Source organism: Anabrus simplex, chromosome 1, assembly GCF_040414725.1.
Source record: "Anabrus simplex isolate iqAnaSimp1 chromosome 1, ASM4041472v1, whole genome shotgun sequence".
Taxonomy (NCBI): Eukaryota; Metazoa; Arthropoda; class Insecta; order Orthoptera; family Tettigoniidae; genus Anabrus; species Anabrus simplex.
Genome location: NC_090265.1, coordinates 296,333,829 through 296,353,299, shown reverse-complemented (window position 1 = coordinate 296,353,299; position 19,471 = coordinate 296,333,829). Strand labels below are relative to the sequence as shown.

Genomic DNA, 19,471 nt, shown 5'->3' with positions numbered 1-19,471 from the left:
CACGTATGGACATGCAGTCCATCAGAACAAATTTTGTTGTGTTCATTTTCCTATGTCCATGTGTAAAGGAAAATGAACCTTACAGTACCGTAATGTAGGAATGCACGTATTTACGCACACCTAGTGTACAATGCATGTAAGGTTCATTTTCGTTTAATCTATCACATAGGAAAACGAACACAACGGACATTGTTCTGATGGACTGCGTATTCATATGTGGCTGGGAGGCGTGACCAGTCTTAAGGAGAATAATTGATAGGAAGAGCTTTGTGGAATACAACCTTTTACCTTTCCAGCGACGATATTTAAGAAACAACACCAGTCTTTACCTTCAGAAGTATTAATGTATGTAAATAATTTAATACATTCGTAGCATATTTAGAGTTTCGAATTTAAATATATTCCTCACCCAATTGTCAGTTCTGATCGTAACACGGACAACATAATCATTTAGGTAATTACCTTTCGTATCATAGTCGACCCTCCATGATTTTGAAGCTGTTCATTAGTGAGCCTTAAGACTACTAAGAAGCTTTTAGTTTTAAACCCAATCCTTCTTTCTTTTACAAGTTATTTTCCAGGAACATTTCCGGAAAATATTGCTGAGTACATTTAGAGCTATTATCATTATCATTATCATTATTTTAAAATACATCTTAGCATAAACAGTGGCCTAGTATCTAGCACAACGTTGGAAAAATGAAATATTGCCTTTACCTTTGTTATTTCTGTATTTTAGTTCCTAGCCAGTGAAATTCTGACTGTTTTAATCATTTTGTACCGAGAAGTGTTCGAGATATTACTGAGTAAATTTTGTCTGTGCAGGCCAGATCCCGCCACAGGAGCTGGAGCCCGAGTTCTTAGCACCACTTGAGAACATGACGGTCACCCAGGGCCGAGACATCTCCTTCACGTGCGTCGTCAACCATTTAGGTCAATACAAGGTAAGTTATTATCAGTAACGTCTAGTAGTGCTTTACTTAAACCTGGATGCTGACGACCTAGACAGTGTCCCCAGACAAGCTAGGAAGTATCTTGACCCAGAGTGTTCTAGTAGCAGGGTGGCCTGATTACTTCCGTGTCAACAGTTTGAGGGTTATTCATCCAAATACGATAATAATAATAATAATAATAATAATAATAATAATAATAATAATAATAATAATAATAATAATAATAATAATAATAATAATAATATTTTTTAAATTTCGTGTGGCTATTTCTAGCCGAGTGCAGCCCTTGTAAGGCAGACCCTCCGACGAGCGTGGGCGGCATCTGCCATGTGTAGGTAACTGCGTGTTATTGTGGTGGAGGATAGTGTTATGTGTGGTGTGTGAATTGCAGGGATATTGGGGACAGCACAAACAACCAGCCCCCGGGCCGTTGGAATTAACCAATGAAGGTTAAAATCCCCGAACCGGCCGGGAATCGAACCTGGGACTCTCTGAACCGAAAGCCAGTACGCTGACCATTCAGCCAAAGAGTCGGACATAATAATAATAATAATAATAATAATAATAATAATAATAATAATAATAATAATAATAATAATAATAATAATAATAATAATAATTCTATTAGGCTATGTAGCCTGCTGCAGCCCTTGAAAGATGAAAGTGTGCGATTTCTACAGGGAAACTGTGTGTTATTGTGGTGGAAGATAGTATCGTGTGTGGTGTGTGAGCTGCTGGAATGTTGAGGACAGTACAAACACCCAGTTATCGAACCGAGGGAATTAACCGTTTAAGATTAAAACCACTCGATCCGGCCGGGAATCAAACCCGTAGCCCTCAGAAAAATAACGCCAAGACGCTGATCATTCAATCATGGAGAAGGACGTCCAAATGCTGACCACAACAAATATAATTTTATATCGGAAATCAGGGTTGCGGCATTGACATGTGTTTGACTAGTGACCTTGGCTAGCATCAACTAGCACAACATAAGACGAATTGGCATTATGCGGCAGTTGGGCATTAAAGTTAAAACTTGTCCGAAGTTTATTGTCAACATTTCCTTGACTAGCCGAGTTGCGTACTTCATTTGGCGCTTTATTCCAATTTACAAGTTTTCAGAATCGAATCCTTTCACAGATACATAGCTACCGCTTTCAACTCTACATAACTATCTGAGCTTACATTACTTATACAAATGCGTTAGTCGCACTGCTGTCTTCAACACCTGATCCTAAACATTTCCCTAAAACAAACTGAATAAATTCTAAATGTCCACCTAGCTCTTATTTTGAGTCTATTTTCTCCTCGCATTGGCGTGATATAATTTCTCTTCATTTACATTTGGATCCACCCTCGTCTAATAACACATTTAACAGGTTCTATTCTCTTCTTTTTATTTCTATTTCACTCCAATCAAAGCTACATGCCACAACATCGTTCTACGTCGGAAGTGAGTAAATTTCTCTATTTAAATATGTTCATGTCCTACTCCGTTCATCTCTACATCATCTGACTTCATTTCGTTATATTCTACTGATTTTACTTCATTTACCTGTCATAGCATACTTCTGTCCGCCTCTGTGGTGTAGTGGTTAGTGTGATTAGCTGCCACCCCCAAAGGCCCGGGTTCGATTCCCGGCTCTGCTACGAAATTTGAAAAGTGGTACGAGGGCTGGAACGGGGTCAACTCATCCTCGGGATGACAACTGAGTAGAGGTGGGTTCGATTCCACCTCAGCCATCCTGGAAGTGGTTCTCTGTGGTTTCCCACTTCTCCTCCAGGCAAATGCCGGGATGGTACCCAACTTAAGGACACGACCGCTTCCTTCCCTCGTCCTTGTCTATCCCTTCCAATCTTCCCATCCCCCAGCTAGGCTCCTGTTCAGCATAGCAGGTGAGGCCGCCTGGACGAGGTACTGGTCATCCTCGCCAGTTGTATCCCCAGACCCAGAGTCCGAAGCTCCAGGACACTGCCCTTGAGGCGGTAGAGGTGGGATCCCTCGCTGAGTCCGAGGGGAAAAACCGACCCTGGAGGGTAAACAGATAACGAACGAACGAGCATACTTCTTCAAGATCCTGACCAAACATTCAACAACTTACCCAAACCCTCTGCATATTCAGCTAGAATGATAACGTACGGTAACTGATCAGTCGTCCGGCTCCATGGCTAAATGGTCACAGGGGTCCCGGGTTCGATTCCCGGCAGAGTCGGGAATTTTAACCACCATTGATTAATTTCGCTGGCACGAGGCTGGGTGCATGTGTCATCTTCATCATCATTTCACCCTCATCACAAAGTGCAGGTCACCTACGGATGTCAAATCGAAAGACCTGCACCTGGCGAGCCGATCATGTCCTCGGACGCTCCCGACACTAAAAGCCATACGCCATTTTACAAACTGATCATTCGTACAGCTAAAATATTCTCTCTTTGAATTGTAATGCCTTTTCAAAAGTTATGTTTGCTTTCTCTTTACCAGCTCCACTGTATGCATACTGACCCTTATAGAACAATCTGACATTATAGTAGCAATGTTCACACTAAGTAGAGAGACCATATTTATTTTAAAACTATTCTCATTTTCCGTAAAAAGAAATGTTTTAAACGATACAGAATCAAGCAGAAATCTTAATTACAACCTTTATCGATTTATGAAAGACGAACTAAAAATATTACATAAGCACCTTAGCTTCTTCTCAGCATACCATTCTAAATGTGTTAGGAAGAAGGAGAGATAAGTTTCTGGAATATTCCACTTTTCATATCTCATATCTTTCGTACACATCCGAATAAATTGCAACAGTCTACTCACAACGATGATAAATTCTATTCCATATACGATACGTAAGATACCTTCAATCATTTACATTCTTAGAAACTAATTACCAGTACTTCTATGATCGTGTATTAATATGTGTAACTGTAGGCCTAATTATTTAGACCTATCGGTTATGATTAACATAAGGTGCTATGATAAAATTCCAAGCATAAATGCATAGACACTACCCTCAGCATAGCCGTTATCGTGGCAGTATTGGTCAATGTATAACGTTCAGTTGAGTAATGTTATGCTTTCCTCCGCATGCTATAACACTTAAGAGACACCACAGTGCAGAAATTTTGACCTAGAAATGGGATGAATAACGAGTCCAAAACATAACACGGACAGTTCACAACGAAGCTATCTTCAATGCAATTTAACTCCACCTACAGTCAACTCCACAACCTTGAGCTCAAGAGATGATGACCGAGCTGGATAGCTGTAGTCGCTTTCGTGCGGCCAGTATTCAGTATTCGGGAGATGGTGGGTTCGAACCCACTGTCGGCAGCCCTGAAGATGGTTTTCCGTGGTTTCCCGTTTTCACATCAGGAAAATGCTGGGGCTGTACCTTAATTAACGCCACGTCTGCTTCCTTCCCATTCCTAGCCCTCTCCTGTCCCATCGTCGCCGTAAGACATATCTGTGTCGGTGCGACGTAAAGCGACTTGCAAAAAAAAAAAAAAAAAAAAAGAGATGATGGCCTGAGCAGTTATTCGAATACTGCCAGTCTTCGCTTACAATTACGAAGTTTTTTGTATACAGTCACAGAATTTGCGATTTTACACGCCATTGTAAAAATCAAAAATTTATTTTGAGGGTATAATGAGTCCAATGGGACAGAGTTTTCAAAAAGATAAATAAATAAATAAATAAATAAATAAATAAATAAATAAATAAATAAATAAATAAATACAGCCAGAGAGTATAAGGAAATAGGAGCACTATTTGGACATGCAGGTGCAGAAAGCGTAACAAGTTCCCGAAGGCATTTATTAAGCAGTAGGACAAAGATGAAAACCATGAAAAATATTTCACTTTTGAATGATTGACTGGATGCTGCAAATGATTGAAATCAGTTGTCGTAATAGCTATAGCAAGAGTAAGGCCATCTTCATGCAGGCCATGAAGGTCCTAGGTAGAGTTGAAGGTAACGGTTTCCACTATCCATAGACTCGGCGCTAAGTCTGATAGAGCGGGTGGCTCTACGCACGGCCGCCTTTGCCCCCAGGAATTAACGTGGTACTCATTTTCGTGGGGGATGAAAGAATAAAGGGCCATTCGCCTCTCCAGAAGTGAAAATCTCGTTCGTTAAAATTGTGACTTCATAATAGGGAATCAAACCAACGTTCCTCCGGGTAAACCGAGCACGCCTTTTCTTCCTCTTCTAGTCTGCCCTTATATTGACAGAGCGTAATGTTTAAACATATTACTCGTTCGGGAAATGGTTCACGTCTTTAGTAGCGTATGCAGATAGTAAATATGCGTTGTCCTTTTTGTCTTTGCATGAAACTCGTTTATCTAAAGAGGCCAATGTGTATTGGTTAGGTCTACACTTCTTGCACCCAGTATAGTTACTGCTTTCATGGAATCATATGCTCATTTTACATCCTTCGTCTTTTCTTTGTCTTTCAACAACAGTTCGTTTAATCCATCGTACAAAAACATTTTCAGCACTGAAATATCAACTGCGGGGTAACAGACTGACCGGGAATCGTGCTAAAATACAATCAGAGGTGTATTAACTTAAAACATCTAATAATTTGCATGTTGAAGCTATTCGAGAGCATAGTATGGGCTTCTATACAAAGCATACAATTTGTATATTACACCACTCTCATAAGACGCTATAAACAAATAAAATTGAAAATTAATAGTGAACCTGGAAGGAAATTCATTGCACTTCTTCCCGCTTACCCCAGAAAAATACCTCACGGAACGTTTGTTGAAAGAACCATATTTATATTATACTAGCTGTAGTACCCGGCGTTGCCCGGATAGTTTCTGAATATTTACCTTTAAGATTTGCATTACCAGTTAGTTATGTGTGATATGAATTTTTATAGAATTCCTTTTTGACTTGCAGATTGATATGTTATGATCTATTATGTAGTTTTAAAATTATTTGGATGTGTTTGATTTCAAGTTTTAGATTATTTAGTTTTCGAGTAAAAGTTCGTCCTTATGGAAGCTCGAATCGACTGGGAAGTATTTGATCCTGTCAAGAATTAATAAGTGATAACTATATGTATTTAGCCGTCGCACTATAGATGCGATGTACAGGATTTCAACTGTCAATGAGACTGCCTCCCTCCCGCCCTCCACAACTAAGAGATATAAAATCTGGATTGTCACCAGTCATCTCAGTGACCCAGAAAACTGTCGATTCGACACTGTTTTCGATTATTTTTATATCTCACTCCCCCTCACCCACACCCCAAAGGGGGCTGAACATGAATTTTAAAAAATTCGGAGTGTCACTAATTATTTCAGCTACCACGAAAACTATGGATTCGATAATATTCTAGATTATTTTTATACCACTCGACTCGCCCCCTGCCCATAAGGGTGCTAGGGGTGTCTTACCCTCACGCGGCTTGTCTCCTGATACTAACTGATACGTGTACCAAGTTTGGTGAAATTGCTCCAGTGGTTCAGGAGGTGATGTGTCATTTACACACCCACACACACACATACATCAATTTTTATATATAGTAAGAATAAGAAGATAATATTTTATATGTAGTTTTTCGATTTATTTTATATCTCACCCCCTTCGCTCCCCACTTGGACTTACAAAAAATCCGGAGTAATACTATTCATCTCAGAGACCCTGAAATCTATGGATTCGAAACTGTTTTTAATTATTTCTATATCTCACCCCCCCCCCCCTTTGCTCCCCACCTAAACGGGGCTGGACTTTAAAAAATTCTAGAGTATTACTTTTTAACTCAGCGACCCCGAAAACTAAGAATTTGACACTATTCTCGATTATTATTGTAACTACACCCCCCCTTGACCCACTCCCTTAAGGGCGCTAGGGATGGATTACCCCCCACAGCGATCGTCTCCCGGTAGTAAGTAATACGTGTACCAAGTTTGGTTGAAATTGCTCCAGTGGTTTAGAAGGAGATGAGTTTTTTACACACACATCCATTTCTATATATAGTAAGATTTTTATACTCGTACTTCACCCCCTTTCCATCCCCGCCCAAAGGAGTCCTATGAGTGCCTTACGCAACAGTATATTTTTGCCAGATATTAAGTCTTATTTGTACCAATTTTGGTTGGCAGTTATGCCCAAACATACATACATAATCTCACTGCTCTAGAATCCTGGAGCTGACGTTGCCATGGTTCCAGCAGTTCATTTCTTTATCCGATTCCTAGAGCAGGGGTAGTGTGGTGCCAATATCTCCGTAACGGTTGGTTTTAGGGCCTTAAAACATGGTTTTTGGGCCCGTAAGGCTTACCGAGTTTTGTTCTTTGCGTCAAGAGGATTAAATTGAGCTTTGTCTCGTCCGTATACGACAAATTCGATATTTTGCCTATAATAGCATAAAACCGTTGTGGTTTTCCTATAAAACCCTCGTTTTTTCAAAGATTTTAAAATGATATGCATATCGAAACCTTCCCCGGCGTGGAGTATACTGTAAATATGAAGTTTGGTTGAGATCTATCCAGCCGTTTCGACGTGATGGTGGAACAAACAAACAGACAAGCAGACACGAACAACTTTATTTATAAGATTCCCATCATTACAGCATTCGTATCCGAATAAACGCGTACACTGTAATCTTAATAAATTGTGAGTGCAGCAGTTTTAATAGTATTAGGTTAAGTTATCAGAAAAAATATCGTTCATTCTAACTACTGACACAAATTTAGGCAGAATTATTACCTAAATGAAGACCTACAAGCTGTTTTCCAGTCATTGACCGGGTCAGGAATGAAATGAATGAATCATATATAGGCTATTAGTACGATGAGGTCGCCACTCCCAAAGTGATTTTATTAATGACTGACAGATGCTATGAAATGAGAATGGCGAGTGTTGCTGGAATGAAAGATGACAGGGAAAACCGGAGTGCCCGGAGAAAAACCTGTCCCGCCTCCGCTTTGTCCAGCACAAATCTCACATGGAGTGACCGGGATTTGAACCACGGAGGCTCTCTATTATCTAAATATACTGTATAAATGCAGTAGAACTCCGGTAATTAGAGCATCGGTAGTCCAAGTTTTCATGTAATTCGAGCCGGCCATACGAATATTAAACTAAAAACTTTAAAATCCTGTTTATATGTTTTTGACAAGCTCATTTTGTTTACAATGTACATACATAAAGAGACCCTGTTCCCACACCACTGCTACGGATTGAAAAATTATATTAAGAATAATGATTTTGAGGAGACCGAATAGTGTTTATTTATTCATCCCTTCACAATTTGAGGTCACACGGCGGTTATATTTATGACCTGTACGAAAATTAAACCACACTCTACGGCAGTAATCACTAAAATAAAATCGGTGGCCGATAGAACGTTATCGTTGACGGTAGTCCGTGAACCTGTACGTTGTACCCCATCTTGAACGAAGTTCCTATCATTGAAATAAAGAATAAATGCGCTGAAGAAAATAGCGACCAAAGAGTGCCTGTACAAAGGGTAAACGCGGCATTGTGTTACGTTGAGCAGCAAGCGAAAGCTGCGTCGACTGGAGCTACGATTCTAACAAGATGGTTCGATTATTGCTGATCAGAAATTAGGCCCTTTTATAAAACAAATAATACCCTGTACAATTTTCTTAACATTTATATTCATGTTACTAGAAAACTTAGAGTTTAAACTTACAGTTTTTAATTCAGTCAGAAACACAACATGTAACACTATAACATAGCAGTTAAAAATGGACAATTATAATTTTACAGGTATGTTCCAGGGTTACGTCTCGTGTTTTTTTACCTCCAAATAACGATAAGTTTTATTAGCTGAGTCCACACTCAAAACCAACGCCGTTCGTCTTAACAAAAATATATTTTGTACTTGGTAATGTTAGCCTATATCTAACATCGGTAAGTACTGGATCTTTTAACCATTAAACATAAATTAACGCATTGCCCCTTAATTTTTTATTATTTATATGTAAACTAAAAGTGTTTGTAGTTTGAGACAGCATCAGACCAAATTAGCTCAACTTAACGGGGCTCTATTGCATACTTCAATAATCTACCGCATTGTTAAAAGTTTGACTATATTTTCTCTATTATTCAGTATTGTAATACAGTAAGGACCATTACATGGTATAAATTAGCGCAAGACATCATGTATTATTAAAATAAATGAATATACATGCTACCCCAGCAATTTGTTTTGAGCTGATGAGAAGTATGAATGAAATGCCCGCATAATTCACCTCCCACCCCCCCTAGTTAGGTAGAATCTCAGAGTAAGAAAGATCGATAACTATGACAATAAAATCACAATCTCACTGTATAGACTTCTTTTTCTACTACTACTACTACTATTACTACTACTACTTCCTATGACGATTTACCTTCAGAAAAGTTTGGTGACCATTATGAAATTATTATTTCAATTTTGTTCTTCCTGTATCAGGGTTACGGTATCGTGAATATTGTCGATCCGTTGTCGGACTTTGCCTTTTTTTTCTGGCTCAACTTTAAAATATCTGGATAAAAAGGCAGCAAAAAATTTCATAGAGGCTCAGATCTAAAAAAGGGAAAAATCTGAAAATTAAAACATTCAATGATGACTCATACAATAATTTTTGGATAAATAGATGCGCATGTCATGAATGGTACACCGCTCTTCACATCGTACTATGAAATGGAATCGTATATATTATATTAAAAAAGCGTTGACGAAACAACCGCAGTAATGGGAACACCATATCACTCGTGAATCACCATATTGTAGTATTTCATGACAGTATGAAGCAGTCACTTCTCGAAACACCATCAAAATTATTGACAGAGAGTTAGGGTAATTCCGGGAGAGTTGCCGCACTTTTTATGTCTTTTGTTATATCTCGGTATATTTACTTTAAACATTGTTGCAAATTCATCGAGCATAATTTGAAAACATGTACATTTGATCAGGGATGAACAAAATATTGGCAATTGAAAGTAAATGGGAGAAAGGAGTGAACAAAGGAATTGTTGCATCTGCGGCGTCTCTCCCTGGATCCCGGTATAGATGCCGACTTTGCTCGGGAGAGATGCCGCGAGTAAAATAATTAATGACAAAATCAAATTTAAGCCAATTTCTTCAACTTTAATATAACCGAACACTAGAACGTACTACAAGACAATTATATCCACATAATATAATCATTCAATGGAAAAAATCTATCTGATAATTTACAACATGAAAATCATATTTTAATTTCGATTTACTATAAATGTGCATGTGCAATGGATTCTTCACTGTGTTATATAAAACCCCACGGCACTTAACACCCTTGAAATGGCTCTGGCCTGCACAGCGACCGCTGCTCAGCCCGAAGGCCAACTATCAGGGAGAGACGCCGCACCCTCCTGTTTTCATACCTCAAGGCTATCATGGCCCAAAATTAGTTTACTCTCAACTACAGTTATGTTCCTGACGTCTACTGTACTAAAAACGTCTGATTTAAGCATTTGGTGCCAACTTAATATACAATAAATTAACACACGCAAAAACTTTGTCAGGAGGAAACATGTACTCGCCTCATGATATCGGCTATAATTGGCGCAATATACGAGCAAATTTCGTCGCACTCGCAGACAGTAGTTCTTCCTTAGAAACTGAAAAACCACACATATTGCCATCTAGCTGTAACGATGGGAACCTTTAGCTACAGTGTATGCGGCATCTCTACCGGGGCGGCATCTGTCCCGGATTTACCTTATAGGGAAAACAAACTATCAAACACTAGTGAAGCTGCAAAATAAATATCAACTGTAGCAACATGTTATAAGCATATAATATTCGAACATAACACGGACGAAAAGCTAATCTTCTATTCGTGAATCAACATGGTATAAGTGTCATTTCCTGGAAATAACAAACACCGACATGCAATTATGAATGGAATGTGTATTTACTGTGGTTGCTGATAGATTTTGGCTTCACGTTGAGTTAACAGGCTTATCAATGAGAAAACCGAAAAAGGTTTTAATTTTTTTCTTTCGGGATGGATGTGTCAGATGGTAGAGATCTGGATCTTTTACTCCAAGTAGACAGGTTCGATCCTGGCTCAGTCAGGTGCTCAAATACGCCAGCCTCATACGGCACGTAATATAACTTCTGCGGGATAAACTTCCAGCACCTCGGTTTCTCCGTAAACCATAAATGTACTGGAGTTAGTGGTATGTAAGAACAGCAATGTCATACTTCAATATTTGTCGTTTTGGCTTCGTGGTGATCATCAGCCCCATTTACTTCTGGTTTATTGAAATTTTCAATATCATTTTTATTTCTTTATTGTTGTAATCGTTCCGTTGTAATTTCCAGCAATTATTTTGGAATAAGTGGTACACAAAGTATCTAGACATTGAGACAGATCCTGGAGAAATGTCGTGGATTTCAGGGAAATCTTCTGAAGGGGAAAGGTACGCCCTGATGAAAGGAACTACACCGAGAGAAGATGCGACAAGCGTTCAAATATTGAATAAGCGTGGTCCCAATTGGCCTTGAAAGAAGAAGAAAAGTACAAAAAAAACAAGTATTCTTCTTCATCCTTTCCCCAGTTTAAATCACCGAACCAGCCGGGAATTGAACCCGGGATCCCCTGGACCACAGGCCTGCACGCTAACCATTTAGCTATGGAACCGGACTCTATGTAGATGAAGAGAAGTGTATTAAGACAAAAAAATTAATCCAGCCCCAGAACCACATGAATTAACCATACTTAGTTAAAACACTGGGCCTGGTCGGGAATCAACCCGGGCCTCTTTAATCGAATGGCACTGTCTGACCATTGAGATAAGAAGCCACTCAAATAATAATAATAATAATAATAATAATAATAATAATAATAATAATAATAATAATAATAATAATAATAATAATAATAATCCGCCTTTGCGGTGTGGCTTCCATCCGTCCCCGGAGGCCCGGATTCGATTCGCGGCTCTGCCACGAAATTTGAAACGTGGTACGAGGACTGGAACGGGGTCTACCCAGCCTCGGTAGGTCAACTGAGTAGAGCGATTTTGATTCCAAACTCAGCCATCCTCGAAGTGGTTTTCCGTTGTTTCCCACTTCTCCTCCAGGCAAATGCCGTGATGGTACCTAACTTAAGGCCACAGCCGCTTCCTCCCCACTCCTTGTCTATCTTTTCCAATCTTCCAACCTGGCACAAGGCCACTGTTCAGCATAGAAGGTGAGGCCTCCTGGGTGAGGTACTGGCGCTCCTTCCTAGTTGTATCCCCCGACCCAATGTCTCACGCTCCAGGACACTGCCCTTGGGACGGTAAAGATGGGATCCCTCGCTGAGTCAAAAGGGAAAACCAACCCTGGAGGGTAAACGGGTCAAGTAATTAAGAAAGGAAGAAATAATAATAATTATTATTATTATAGTAATAATAATAATAATAATAATAATAATAATAATAATAATAATAATAATAATAATAATAATAATAATAAATTGGTGGTAGGCTGTCACTATAGTAACGGCCTCAGTGTTTTGAAGGTTCCATGGACGTATTACATTGTTTTCCCTGTTTCAGTTTCTCATAGTAACGCTTATCTCGCTGTTTTCGTTTCAGCTTTATCTTTTTGGCAGCCTCCAAATGGGGGAAGCAGAAATAAATGCATTTCTCTCTCTCTTGCACTTGTTTTTTCGGAATCCTGAACTAATCCTGCTTTTCCATTATTAAATTCGTTATTCTATACAACCGACCACGATGTATTCACAATGACAGGTAACCTCCAACTGAGCGCGCGACTCAACACAGCACTATCTTATAAAAGAGTTGCCTTACTTTGAAGAGCTACTTCATAAAAACTACTTTTGAGATTTTCATTTTTTAAAATATTTTTTCCATGTACTCATATCGAGGAACGTGAGCCTACGTTGTCCGACAGTCAGCGTACTGGCCTTCGGTTCAGAGGGTCCCGGGTTCGATTCCCGGCTGGGTCGGGGATTTTAACCTTAATTGGTTAATTCCAATGGCACGGGGGCTGGGTGTAGGTGTTGTCTTCATCACCATTTCATCCTCATCACGACGCGCAGGTCGCCTACGGGAGTCAAATAGAAAGACCTGTACCTGGCGAGCCGAACCCGTCCTGGGATATCTCGGCACTAAAAGCCATACGACATTTCATTTCAGCCTACGTTAATCTCAAGTCTAATTACAAGACAACCGAGTCATTCCCCATTGTCTTATGATGAATAATACAGAGCATATAGTTATTTGGATAATAAAATAGTTAACATACGGTCATGATTTCGTAAACAACTGAAATTAATGTGTGTACATGATAATACGGTCACCGCCTTTGCATAATCATTCTATTATTCTACTTTTCTGGTCAAGATGACGGCCGGTAGGTAGCTACGTGCTAATGCTGCTCCGTTACTTCTTCGTCTCTGCTCAGTACTTGTGCTGTTTGCAGTGATCTTTTTCGTTCGGGGTGTATTCTTTCGTATAAGTGTAAATTTGTGTGCATCGTCTGTCAGTGTGAGTGAGGGGTGCTTCGAAAAACGTGTGCTTTAAGATTGTGCTTGACCAACTTACCCCCTCCAGCGTGGCTGTCAAGCGAGATTAGAACGACCATACCTTCACTACTTTTCAACTTACACTTCTCCTTTTAGCTGGTGATATACAGTTAAACCCTGAGCCATTGAACATATAATACCAGAATGTTAAAAATTAAAAAAAAGCAAGGTATCTGACATTCATACGCTTGCAACTGATCTTGATTTGTTAATGTTCAGTGAAACATGGTTGAATAACACGATGTTGAAGTCGGAAATATGTTTTGTTGAAGACTTTCAAACATTTCTCCTGGACAGACCACAATATGGCAGTCCACAACTTGGGGGTGGTATATTAATTGCTGCTAAGAACATGTTAAAAGCAAAACACTAGGCAAATCTCGAAAAAAACTGCGAAATAATATGAATAGAGGTAGCTCGAACCCTAAATTTATACTTCTCGGCTGTTCTTACAAACCTCCTCTATATAGTAGAATGCCTCCGTTCCACTATCTCAGCCAATGATTTCAACACCTCCATCAAATGTAGCATACATCAAATACTAATGGCACTACAAAATCTCCGTTGGACACTTGCGTTTTATCAAACTATAAATCTCTATGAGCTTAATATGAAACCCAACAGAAAGAATGATACTTTGGGCCTAGTTTTCACCAACCTCAGTAACGTCAGTGTATCGGTAGGCCGCAACATTTATCATCTGACCATGACTCCCTGGACGTGCCCACCTCCACTCCCGCAGTGCAGCCTTCCCGATCAGCTCTCGATAGGTTCCACTTTAGAATACAATAATTAACGAGGACCTTCATTCCCTACCTTGGAGCAGTTTGTTGTCATCAACTGCTCCGTGAGTACTTTCTACGACATCCTGTTCGCTACAATTAAAGACAACGTACCTTTCACTAAACCTCAGTCAAATCGCTTCCCGTTCATCAAACAGGTCTAAAATCTTCCGGGTTATCCACTGATTCTTATTTGATCTTACATTTCTTCCTAACATTTCTTCGATAGCCCTACAGATTTCATTCTTCACGACTGTCCACATTTCATCTATTGTGTATCCTTCTGTCTTTTCATTTAGTCCTTGTACAACATGTTCCTAGAAACAATCCCACACACTGTTTTCTTTTGTCTTATCTAGATCCCGTCTTCTGACATTCCTTTCTTCAATATCTTCAACTTCAGATGACATTTCATTACCACCAAGTTATTCCATGTCCGCTCTGAGGAACGTCATGAAATCCAACATCTGGTTTTTGAATCTCTGGCTAATCATAATGAAGCCTGTATGATACCTTCCTGTGTCTCCAAGTCTTGTCCAAGTACTAGTAACGACTAAATTAAACTAGCTGACTTCTTCTTTCATTCCTTCGTCCCAGTCCGAATTCTCCTCCGGCATTACATTTTTTTTCTATTTGTTTTACGTCGCATGGACGGCGCACTAGCCTCCAGCGTCTTGGAAAGGTGTAGCAATCCAACTGATGAGCCCACTGCTACACTGGAGCGAAACGCTGGTAATTTCATGATTGAAAAACCCAAAGAGTTTAAATGTTTTTAACATTTGCAATTGATAAATTAAGTTATGGTTTCCTTCTAGGAACCTTATTTTTTAAATAAAGGGAGAGGTATCAGGAGGGAGCAGAATAGAATATGAAAGTTACACGAAGATGAAACGAGCAGCAGAATATAGACAAGTCGCAGCCTTCGCAGGTGGTGATGATTATTGTTTAAAAAGAAAGCATTAGATCAGGTAGGAAAGATGTAAGAAGAGACTAGAATCAGTCAGTGGACGCAATAACAGACTCAATTAGGGGTGCCTCCTTTAGTCCCCTTTTACGAGAGGCAGGATATACCGTGGATATATATTACAGCCCCCAGCCACAGCAAGAGCAGCTTTAATACCATGAATGACATAATTCCCAAATGCGTCGATTTATGGTGCAGTTCATTTATGAAATTCAGACTTTATTTACTGCTTGTTACATGTCACAGCGGCACAGACAGGTCTCTTAAGGCGACGATGAGATAGAATAGGATAAGAAATGGCTAGGACTGGGAAGGAAGCGACCTTGGCCTTAAAGTACAAACCCATGATTTGTCTAGTGTAGAACGGAAATCCTTGGAAAACAATCATCCGACAGTGGGGTTCGAACCCACTACCTCCTCAATGCAAGCTCACAGCTACGTGACCGAATCCGTGTAGTCAACTTGCTCGGTATTTTAGAAAATGGCAAGAGGCTCTCTGGCGTTTCATAGTTAATGGTATTCCACCAAGCAGAGCAACGTCTTAGACCATGCATCCATTGGAAATGGTTTATGAGTTAAGTCATTATTACTGGGATCAACTCATTGAATCATATCTAACAATTGTTAGTGAAATTTCAAACATCTCCGTGACAAACTAAATTCATCTTTTATTATAAGTTAGCGAACTTACTGTGCAGAATTCTGTACGTTGTTTGTACTGCAATGCTTGTGGATAGGTTGACTGTTTACACTCAGATTCTCAGCGACTCTAAATAGTATTTGAATACTGGCTGTAATACAAAAGCAGAATAAAGTATAAAAATGAAATAGGGATGAGAGTCTACATTTCTGTGATGAGTGTATTTCAAAGGGTCATGAATCTAAAGCCAAATAACACGCTCGGCTTCCGATAATTCCGTTATCAGCAGCATACAGGGTACGGCAGTAGAAACAGATAGCTGGATCGGATCGCAAGGAGCTGAACACGGGGTCAATTCAGTTGATCCTCAACGGAAGCCATCGGATTATGCAGTCAATTTCAAATAGAAATATCCTGCCACGTATGATTTTGCTTCTAAGAATGAAACATGTACAGCAATGTTATGTTCGTCGACCAACACTGGGAACTAACGCATATTTTCCATAAAAAGTAGAAGTTAGCTAACTGATCTTCCTGAATATACGCTTGACTGAACCTCGTGCGGTGGAGGACAATAAATGTTCTGGTTCCCCTGACAAGGAAATGTACACTTATCGTAAATGTCAACAAAAATTCTTGTTCAACAAAAGATTTTTGACCGAGCTCGATAGGTGCAGTCGTTTAAGTGCGGCCAGTATCCAGTAATCGGGAGTTAGTGGGTTCGAGCCCCACTGTCGGCAGCCCTGAAGATGGTTTTCCGTGGTTTCCCATTTTCACACCAGGCAAATGCCGGGGCTGTACCTTAATTAAGGCCACGGCTGCTTCCTTCCACTTCCTAGGCCTCTCCTATCCCATCGTCGCCATAAGAAATATCTGTGTCGGTGCGACGTAAAACAAATAGCAAAAAAAAAAAAAAAAAAGATTTTTGATTCAGAATCCCTATTACATAAAGCCAGAAGGCTAACTGACTGACTCACTGACATAAATTTTTACCCACTTCGGCATCAGCTAGAAACTTGAAATTTGGCAATGTTATAGCTATTAGCGTGTAACCTACGGAATTTAAAAATGTTTTAATTGTTAATTTTTGCGCCCCTCCCGCAAACCAAATGGCGGACACCGTGATACAGTGCCCTACAAAATTAAAATTTGGCAAAGTTCTAGCTCCTAGCTTGTAACCGACGTAGAAATTTCAATAAGTTAAAATATTTAATATTTTATCCACTAAAAAATTCGAAATATTAAGCCAAATTTAATGACGGTGCAGGGTTTTGTTTCCAGCTCTCTTGTAGCTAAACGGTAAATGTTATCAAAGGAAGAGGTCTACAACTTTGGTCCTATGACTTTTTGACGTATTTACACCCCTTCTACCTTAGATTGAGCTTCATTTTCCCGGTTTTGGTCAATCTTGTTAAATTTCCATAATTTATTTTACTGATTCACACACTCATAAGACAGATAGATGGACGAAATTCAGCACGCTACTTGGCAATATCATTGGCTATATATAGACCGACTTTCGTTATTCTAGCTGCCTTGCAAGTAGGGGAAAACGGAAGGTACATGTGTAAACACTATTGAAATTTAAGCCTAATTTATTATTCCTATGCAATTTACAGTAAAGCCCTTTGAGATACGGCAAAATCTCAAATAACCAAAATTATAGTTCGTTTCATCGCCGACCTGCCTGCCAAGTTTCAAGAGTGTAGCTGTCTGATAAGTTGGCAAAATTATTTTTTAACTTGTGAAAAGTGGACGAAATTTGAGATGGACCGAAACGTTCACCTATTTCTATGCTATAAATAGGTGCCGGAATTTAGTCCCGCAGGAGGTCTTTTACGTGCCCTTCCTCGATACGACGCACCGTTTGGCAGTAATAAATTTCCAAGTAAAAGCCTGCACTATTTAGCGTGCACATTCCTTGGCCCTATCGGCAATGTGATAACTATTAGGCTGTAACCCAGTGAAAAATTCCAATAAGTTTACATCTTTATTTTTTTTATCCCTTCCCGCCAAAAGACACAATATCCGGGTGCACCAAAAAATTGAAACTTTTTATCTCTGAATAATATCGGAATATTCAGGTAAATTTCATGCCGTTGCAGACGTTCGTTTCGAAGCACTTTCTGTCTAAACAGTAATTCAAATCAGAACTTGATAGCACTTTCTGTCCCTGGAATGAAGATATATATAAATTTTGTCCTATAAAGTTTCAAGATTGTAGCTGACTAATAAGTGAATAAAATAAATTTTCTTCTTGTGAAATTTGCCGCATATCGGATAGTTTACTCCTATCCATGCAATAAATCGCAAATATACGAGAATATATATTAGCATCAAATATGCAGGCCTGCAAAAGGTCCGTCCATTGCACAGTCCCTATGTCGAAGCGACATACCGTTTCGACACAGTCTATTACGAAATGTCCATTTGTAATGTAGAGTAACCCAACGAGCGAAAGCGAGTCTATATATATAAAATTCGGTGTTAGTATATTTGAGATGAGTAGACTTAAAACCTACTGGACCTATTTCGCTGAAATGTTCACAATTTGTTATTATTACATCTGAAAGGGTTTATGAAGTGGTCCGAACGAAATCGGATGGGTAGTTTTATTGTTATGAGTAATTTTATGTAATTTTATTAAATTGCAAAGCCGCACTAACATTGGATCGACTTGATGGACAAACTGTCGCTAGGCGACAGCAGATTACGCTATATCATGATAGTATGGTAATAAATGCTGTATATAAGAGGATGGGAATACACCGCCATATTTTATAAAGTACTTTTCTTGACAGGAGGTTCGTTTTTATGCCTGTTATTTAGAAATAGTAATCCAACATGCCGTGATCGAGATGTACTTTCATGTCATAGGACCAAGTTTGATAGGTCTGCTCAGTTTCAAGAATGTAGCTGTGTATTAGATGTGTAAAATTTTTAAGAAACTGTGAAAAATATAGGATATCGACAGTTGAATGACACGAGATATCACCCACTCATAACGAAGAGCAACTGGGGGTTCGAGGGGGGAGTGAGACATAAAAATAATCGAAAATGATGTCGAATCCATTGTTTTCGGGTTTCGCTGAGATGAATAGTGACACTCTGGATTTTTTGTCCCTTAGGGGTGGGGGTCGAAGAAGGGGGGAGATACAAAAATAATCGAAAATAGTGTCGAATCCATAGTTTTCGGGGTCGCTGAGATAATTTTTAAAGTGCAATTTCATCCCCCTTTAGGGTGGGGGAGAGGGGTAGAATGATATTAAAATAATCGAAAATAGTGCAGAATCCAATGTTCTCGGGGGCCCTGAAATTAATAGTGACACTCTGTATTTTTTAAAATCCAATTTTTGTCCCGTTTGGAGTGAGGGTGAGGGGGAGTGAGATATATGGGTGTATGCGGGTATGTTCAGAGTAGCTGTCAGCGAAACTTGGTACACATAAGACTTACCTTCTGCAAAAAGGATACTATGGAGATGAAACATAATAACCCCCGCTGGGGGTGGGGAAAGGGAGGTGATGGCATTTAAAACTAATGGAAAATAACTTATATTAATGCCGAATCCATTGTTTATGTGTCGC

At 39.4% G+C, this 19,471-nt stretch overlaps 1 protein-coding gene across 1 annotated transcript in view; it reads left to right on the top strand.

Annotated features, from left to right (window-relative positions):
* Positions 1 to 486: 486 nt before the first annotated feature.
* The window catches only part of LOC136864453 (uncharacterized), a 389,628-nt gene continuing 370,643 nt past the window's right edge, over positions 487 to 19,471 (top strand). Inside the window, exons 1-2 of the mRNA XM_068226219.1 lie at positions 487 to 508; positions 826 to 944. Of these exons, the coding sequence (XP_068082320.1) occupies positions 487 to 508; positions 826 to 944 (141 nt within the window). The remainder of the gene's footprint in view (positions 509 to 825; positions 945 to 19,471) is intronic.